The sequence below is a fragment of the Anneissia japonica genome, unplaced genomic scaffold (genome assembly GCF_011630105.1).
Source record: "Anneissia japonica isolate Jap-2015-1 unplaced genomic scaffold, ASM1163010v1 scaffold1511_len2985839_cov193, whole genome shotgun sequence".
Lineage (NCBI taxonomy): Eukaryota > Metazoa > Echinodermata > Crinoidea > Comatulida > Comatulidae > Anneissia > Anneissia japonica.
Window position 1 is genome coordinate 2,808,510 of NW_022685291.1, and position 7,094 is coordinate 2,815,603.

General features: G+C 34.6%; 1 protein-coding gene across 2 annotated transcripts; it reads left to right on the forward strand.

The window, feature by feature from the left end:
* The first annotated feature begins 459 nt into the window (after positions 1-459).
* On the forward strand, positions 460-2,305 carry LOC117110910. Of its 2 annotated transcripts, XM_033253754.1 has the most exons (4): positions 460-771; positions 1,110-1,250; positions 1,384-1,520; positions 1,736-2,305. In XM_033253754.1, the coding sequence occupies exons 1-4, from the start codon at positions 585-587 to the stop codon at positions 1,760-1,762; spliced, it is 492 nt and encodes a 163-aa protein (XP_033109645.1). In that variant the 5' UTR covers positions 460-584; the 3' UTR covers positions 1,763-2,305. The 2 variants fall into 2 exon arrangements, with proteins under 2 accessions (XP_033109645.1, XP_033109636.1); XM_033253745.1 differs by lacking the exon at positions 1,736-2,305 and having other exon boundaries at positions 1,384-1,706.
* Positions 2,306-7,094: the final 4,789 nt, after the last annotated feature.

The window sequence follows — 7,094 nt, forward strand, 5'->3', positions numbered from 1 at the left end:
GTCCTCTGGTCTTCATCAGCTTTACAGCATTGTTGTTTTTCAGTACTTTGCCTTTTAATATATTATATATATTAGTCGTTGAAACAAAAAATTATACTATTGAACACTACTTATTTTCGCATAGAAATTTTCAGCCAGTCCTCTGGCTTTCATCAGCTTTACTGAATGCACAAGATTGGCTGTTGCAAGATATTCTGTTCTATTTTCTCTGTGGTTATATACTGTACAATATAAACGGATTATAGGTAAATTATCTAATAGTTTATGCTGTAATATACAAAGTGAAATTCGACAGAGATAAAAAAAAATTTGACCTATTTTATTTATGTGCGTTGGACCGTTGCCGGTAGCTGCAATAATTCTAGACCTTATTCTTCAAAATAAAAGAATCTTTGTATTGTCCATCTCCATTGACCATATAAATTGTAAATTTATCCCTGCTTTATATTAAACTCTAACCACATTACAAGGTGAACGTTCTTGGGTGGATCAGTGTAGTTAGTCAGTCTCACCCTGGATCAAACACGCTCCATGACTAATATTTTACTGAGTTCAATACAGCTTCGTATGCTATAAAGTACAACATGGTTTCTAAGCTGGACGTGGGATATGCGTGGATTGTCGCCATAGCAAGTTGGGTAGCGACTGTGATAATATTTATGGTAACATCAAATGGAATATATTTTCCTTATATGATTGACTACTACGAAGAAAGCTCCACAAAGGTTGCAATGGCACTTACACTAATTCGTTCACTTAAATATTCTTGCGGTACGTTTGGTATGGTTTTTTATTTTTAATTTTTGTTCATCATATGCCTTAAGATTAGATGTAATGTGGTTGTGTCGAAGAAAATGTTGGTATTTTAAGTCCGCACGTGAATGGGTCACGTCCATCCGCTCTCGTCGGAAACATATGCGGCCCTCACCCCGTCTGGGGTATTGGACCCTTCGTTTTACAAAAAAAAAAACGGCCCCAACAGGAATTCGAACCCGGACGCCGCTACCTCCCCTGTATCTGCAACTAATAAAAGTATTTTCACAAAATTGAGAAACTAAAAAGACCTGCCTTATCGAATGTAATAATGATCCATGTGCTATTACTTCTAGGTGTGTTTGCAGCAATTATGGCCAAAGCATTCGGCTGCCGAGTTGTAATGATTTCTGGAAGTTTTATGATGATGTGTGGCTGTCTTTTAATGACATACTCAACGAGTATATTTGAAGTTTTCTTGGCTTGCAGTCTTTTTGGTGGGTTTTGAAATTGTTTTAATGTTCTTGTACAGTAGATGTCAAAAAATGTCAAAAAGGTCTATGCTTTATACCGTCTTTGATATATTTATTTCATTCTATTTAATATCTTTCATTTTTCTCTCTGCTTCAGGTTTTGGAATATGTTTGGATCATTATACAACTTTCTTTATCATAGACGTTTATTTTAAAAAGCATTTCACATTAGTGATGTCAATAAAAGTAGGAGTAACTGGAATAGGGCATATGATGGCACCGTATATCAACCAGGTAGGACTACGGCAGCTGATAGGATTTCAGAAATCACTACGTAACGACTCGTAATCGGCACAGACTGCTCTACATAATTTTAACTGTTTTTTTTTTTCTTTTTACGAAATAATAATTTATTAACTAATAAGTTAACAAAAACAGTGTTCAGATTATAAAACACACAAAACAAAAAAAAAAACATGAATTTTTCTTCTTATCTCTCAACTATGCAGATGCTAGTTACTAAGTTTGGATGGTAACATTCGTATCTTCTTCTTTCGGCGCTTATATACCACCTAGTTTTGTGCGGAGTGATATTCAGACCACCAAGAGGAAGTTCTGATGAAAACCTTGAAGAACTTTCTCTTTTGGAAGTGGAGCACGAACATAATTGTCTCGAGCTTGAAATACAAAATAGAATAACTCCAACAGATGAAAACAAGCGTCTTAATTGGTTGCAGTATATTTACGAAATATGTCATTTGCGTTTGTTTAAGAAACAATCTTTTGTCATTCTTGTTGTCGTTGCATTAATACAAGGAGCAACTGAGGAAGGAGTTGAAGTTATTATGCCGGATGACATGCTAGAGCGAGGCGCTAGTCTACATAGCAGCCAGTTAATTTTGACAGCTTACGGAGCAAGTAGTATTTTCGGAAGACCTTTTCAGTATATTGTCAGCAAATTCGTTTTAAACGATTTGCTTATCCAACTAGAACTCACTTATTTCTTTTCATTTCTGTCCTTAGTAATTTGCAATACAACAAAAACTGCTAACGTTGTTTATGTGGCGATGGTTTTTTTTGGTTTTTCTATGGGTTGGTACAGTGCAATCACACCACTCCTTGTGAAGTCTGTGAGTGATGATTTCTCATTTGGAATTGCTTGGGTCGATACTTCTTTTGGTGTTGGCGCATGCATAGGAGTTCCGTTGGTTGGTAAGTGGCAGTCATAAATAAAAGTCTGCATTTGAACAGTCAAAATGTGAGCATAGCATGCAATAACACGCTATAGCAATATTGTACTCTGATTTGTATTAATATTGTGCGTGTATTTTAAATGTTGTGATATCGACATTATTAATGGAACTATTATTAGTAAGTGGTAGCCATTAAAAAACAAAACATCAGCATACCATACAGTTACAGAATAAGCAATACTATATTCTGATTTGTATTAATGTGTTTCTTTTTATTTTGTGTTATTGACATAATATATTTCTATTTCCCTTATGCAGGCTATCTTCGAGACACAAGTGGAAATTTTTGGTTTTCCGAGTTGGCATTGTTATGTTTTACATTGATTAATATGGTGATAATTTTTGGTTTTATTGTGTGGAAAAGACCAAGAAAACAAAGCCAGACATTCTAAGATTATTTCTACTTAATTTATTTTTTTATCGATGAGTGATTTTATTATCTTCGGCTGATTTAGAACATTAAAACCAACCCAAGTAATAATTGAATGAGTTGAGCCGGGTTTTTCCACCTAGACTGAACTAGGCCAAAATAAGCCTAGATGTAAACAGAAAATAAAATGCGCGAATTACAAATATGAATATTTCGCGCGAATACTTACGCTAGCACTCATTATCGCCCAGTATAGACATCTTGCTAGTTACGCCATAGATTAACGCATGCCCACAACCCGCAGCTGTCCGTCGAAAAACTTAAATAGCAGAAGAATGAGCTGTTCCGCGTATTTGCATTAAAATTAATGGAACATCCGCCCTCCCGCGAGTGCGGTAAAATTTGACCATTTGACCATATTTGACTGAGTGCAGAAACTACAGGAAACAAATTAACCAGCATCTTTACTACTGTATTGATGTATAGCGCCGCCGCACGGTCGGGGTAAAATTGCTATCTGTGTCATCCTGATGATGACATAATTATGTCAAAATATTGAATCCCGACACGATGGCGTACATTTCGATACTTGGAGTATGTATTATACTATCTTATCTGAGATTAGTCAGTGGACCTTTCGGTTTTATAGGTTTATATAACAATGACAGAATATAAAAGCTTTAACAACAATATTTTCACCAGACTACCAAAGATACAAACAATGATGATTTCTTCTATGCAAATAAAAGCTAATGTCGGTATTCAAATTTAAACAATGTTCTAACTTCCAGAAGAGAATATTTTGTTGTGTTGAGAATAGAGTGCTACAGTGTTACGTCACAATACTACGTGATACTACTCCGTTGCTATCGTGGCAAAAAGAGTTCAACTGGACGCCATCTTCTTTACTGACAAACCATTGATCCCAATTCAGTTCAAACGTAATTATTAAGATGTTGTATCTTACTTTTTCTTTGTAAATTTTCATTGATGATTAAATGTGTGTTCGATAACTAATATAATGCGAGCTTTTGTGTTTTAGTACAAAAAAAATGATAATGGTATGAATATAAACATCAAAATATACACAACATACGGCAAGATAATGTTTTGTGTATATAATGCTCTATTGAATAGGCCCAATACTGATAGTTGCTGATAGTTTTTAGTAGGACGATCTTGTTAGTAATATTGTAATGGAGGTTTAGGTATCAGAATGAGCCCAGGACTTGATGTGTGAATACCAAGAAATGGTTTATTATTAATAAATAACTGCATACAATAACAGTAAATCCAGTCTAATGCACTTGAAATAAAACGATCTTATATTCACTATAATCATTTCTTAATTTCCCTCTAAATAGTAATATTTAGGACCACTTTTTAGAGGGATTCTAATTATAGACCAAAGCTGCTAAAGACCACCAAAAACCCTAGTCCCAAAAGTGATCTTTAATATAACATACTTTTATGTATATTTCGTTAAATTTTACTCACGGTACCATACCCAGGCCCGTATTTAGTGGGGTTCGGGGGGTTTGTCCGAACCCCCGCGGGAGATGGAGTTCCGTGAAAATTAGGAAGATTTAAATTTTCGGAAAAAGGGATTCCATGTAGCGGAGGACAGAATAAAAATAAATATAAATTTTTATTTCTTTTTTTCAATTTTTCATGGCGGCTCGTACGCTAACACACTTATAATAAAATTTTAATTTTATTTTGAAATCCACTATTTCGGAATCGGAGGGTTCGCTAAACAAGGTATATAAAAGTCTCGCCTTACTTAAAGCACTAAAAATGTATATTTATTTATACTGTAAAGGGCCTGAGGCCTATCACACTGAATAAAGTCCCCATTTAGGGGAGAGAAGAAGAAGTATGTGGGTTTTGATAAGGAGTTCCTGATAGTCCCAAGCCGAACCCCCCCCCCCCATTGAAATTCCTAAATACGGGCCTGGTACCCGAACGCAATTTGTTTTGTTTCATTTTTACTTATATCGCCGTAAAACACTAACACATAACGAATGGTATAATGTCAATCACTGGTAATTATAACTTTTTGTTATAATTTACCTTATAAGTGAATTTTAGAATTAAAAAATAATGATGATGATAATGATGATGATAATATAGATGACAATGATAATAACGCTAGATTTAAAATCCATGATGACAAGCGGAAATAATAACAACTCAATGGCTATCATATATAATATGTCAAAGGTCAGAAATGGCATTTCCAGTCATTTTTTAGCAAACTAATTTATTAGACCAAATAGAAACATGAATATTCTGAACAAATTGACACCACAATTAACTCTCTACCACCAGTGGTTGCGGAGATATTAGGGCCATATGACTATGATCTTGAAACATGTCAAAGGTCAGAAACAGCATTTCCGATGATTTTTTAGCAAAATTTTTTTTTTAGAACAAATAGAAACATGAATGTTCCAAACAAATTGGCACCACAATTAACTCTCTTTTTTCTGGTCATTTTTTTAGCAAAATGTTCTATTAGAGCAAATAGAAATATGCATGTTCTGAACAATTTGGCACCAACCCTCTACCATCTGTGGTTGCGGAGATACAAGGATCTTATAGCTTTGACCTTTAACCCTGATCTTTTGACCTTTTGCCACATTTTGAAAATATGTTACCAAGCCAAAAATGTTCTTGGACCATTTTCAACCAATTTCTGAAGTCAAATTCTCTACACCTCAAAGTGCATACAAAACCTGGTCTGGCTCCTAGGGTATATAACAAAGCTATACCGACCACAGACTTTAATTAGTAGCAGTTCCTCCACTATAATTTAGAAATAATAGCAGAGAGGGCACTCTATTTTGTGAATTTTACTTAGAGGGCACTACTATTTTTTTTGTCTCAAAGTTGGCAGGTATATCTTAATGATATTTCACAATCTATCGGAAATGGTATCTGTAGCATTTTTGCTGATGATGTAGTTGTTTACACATCCAGTAACAACGTAACCATAATTAATGATTCATTACAAAATATAATGAACAATGTAAAAAAATGGTATAAAGATGTGTATAAGAGACAGGAGATTAGTCAGTGGACCTTTCGGTTTTATAGGTTTATATAACAATGACAGAATATAAAAGCTTTAACAACAATATTTTCACCAGACTACCAAAGATACAAACTTTCGACCATAGGTCATCATCAGGTACTGATAGGATAGTGGAATGAACAGGGTTATATAGAGAACATATACAAAAGAACCGGTGGCATCGGTAAAGCCTAAACGGCGGTACTGGCGGCATAGTGAATGAACATAGTAAGACAATACAAACAGCTACGCCTAGAAGGCGTGTAATGACATAGGTCTAAAAAAAGAAAACAAATCAAAGGCAAAATAAAAGTCATAGTATAATGGTCACAGAATGCATCATAGCAAGATAAATAAAATAACAAATTAATCTCTAAAAGATTTAAATGAGACGTTCAGTCCATGAGGTTTAAAGTACCTAGTTGAAAAATAATACGCTCCTCCAAACGTCTACGATTAAATTCAGATGAATTACATTGTTTGATACAGGTAACTAATATATCGTTATTAATATCATGATTATCATTAAAATGTTCAGCTATAGGAAGACCTGATGTGTTAAGATTGATAGAGCGCAAATGTTCAACGAATCTATCTCCAAGCCTCCTTTTCGTTTCTCCTCTATAAACCTTATTACATTTAACACAAATAATAGCATATATAACATTACAACATTACTAGAGGTACATGTAAATTTCTCTCGAATAGAAAAATTACTGGAAGGTCCTACGATAGTATCCGTACATACAACATGCTTACATGTCTTACATCTACTTCTATTACACCTAGTCATGCCTACATTATCTGCTGGATGTATTGCTTTCAATCTTGACTTAACTAACTGATCCTTCAAGCTACGATCACGTTTATAAGAAATCATAGGAGGCTCTTTAAAAATGTCTTTGGTGGCTGGGTCTGATTCCAAAATATAATGATTGTCTGTTATAATCTTAGCAATCTTCTTAGAGGTAGGATGGTAAGTTAAAACCAGAGGCGTGCGTTGTGTGGTGTCACGTGCTGTTGGATTCAATGCTTCCTCAAGAGTAACAGTATGCACTTTCTCCAATGATTTACTAATGATGTCAGTGGGATATCCGCATTGATTGAAGAATTCAGCCATTTCTTGGGTTTTTGATTTAAAGTCCTCGTCATTACTACATATCCTTCTG

Coding starts and splice junctions, on each gene's coding strand:
- LOC117110910 (XM_033253745.1), top strand. CDS start 585: ATGGTTTCTAAGCTGGACGTGGGATATGCGTGGATTGTCGCCATAGCA. Junction 772..1,109: donor TTCACTTAAATATTCTTGCG/GTACGTTTGGTA, acceptor TATTACTTCTAG/GTGTGTTTGCAGCAATTATG. Junction 1,251..1,383: donor CTTGGCTTGCAGTCTTTTTG/GTGGGTTTTGAA, acceptor TCTCTGCTTCAG/GTTTTGGAATATGTTTGGAT.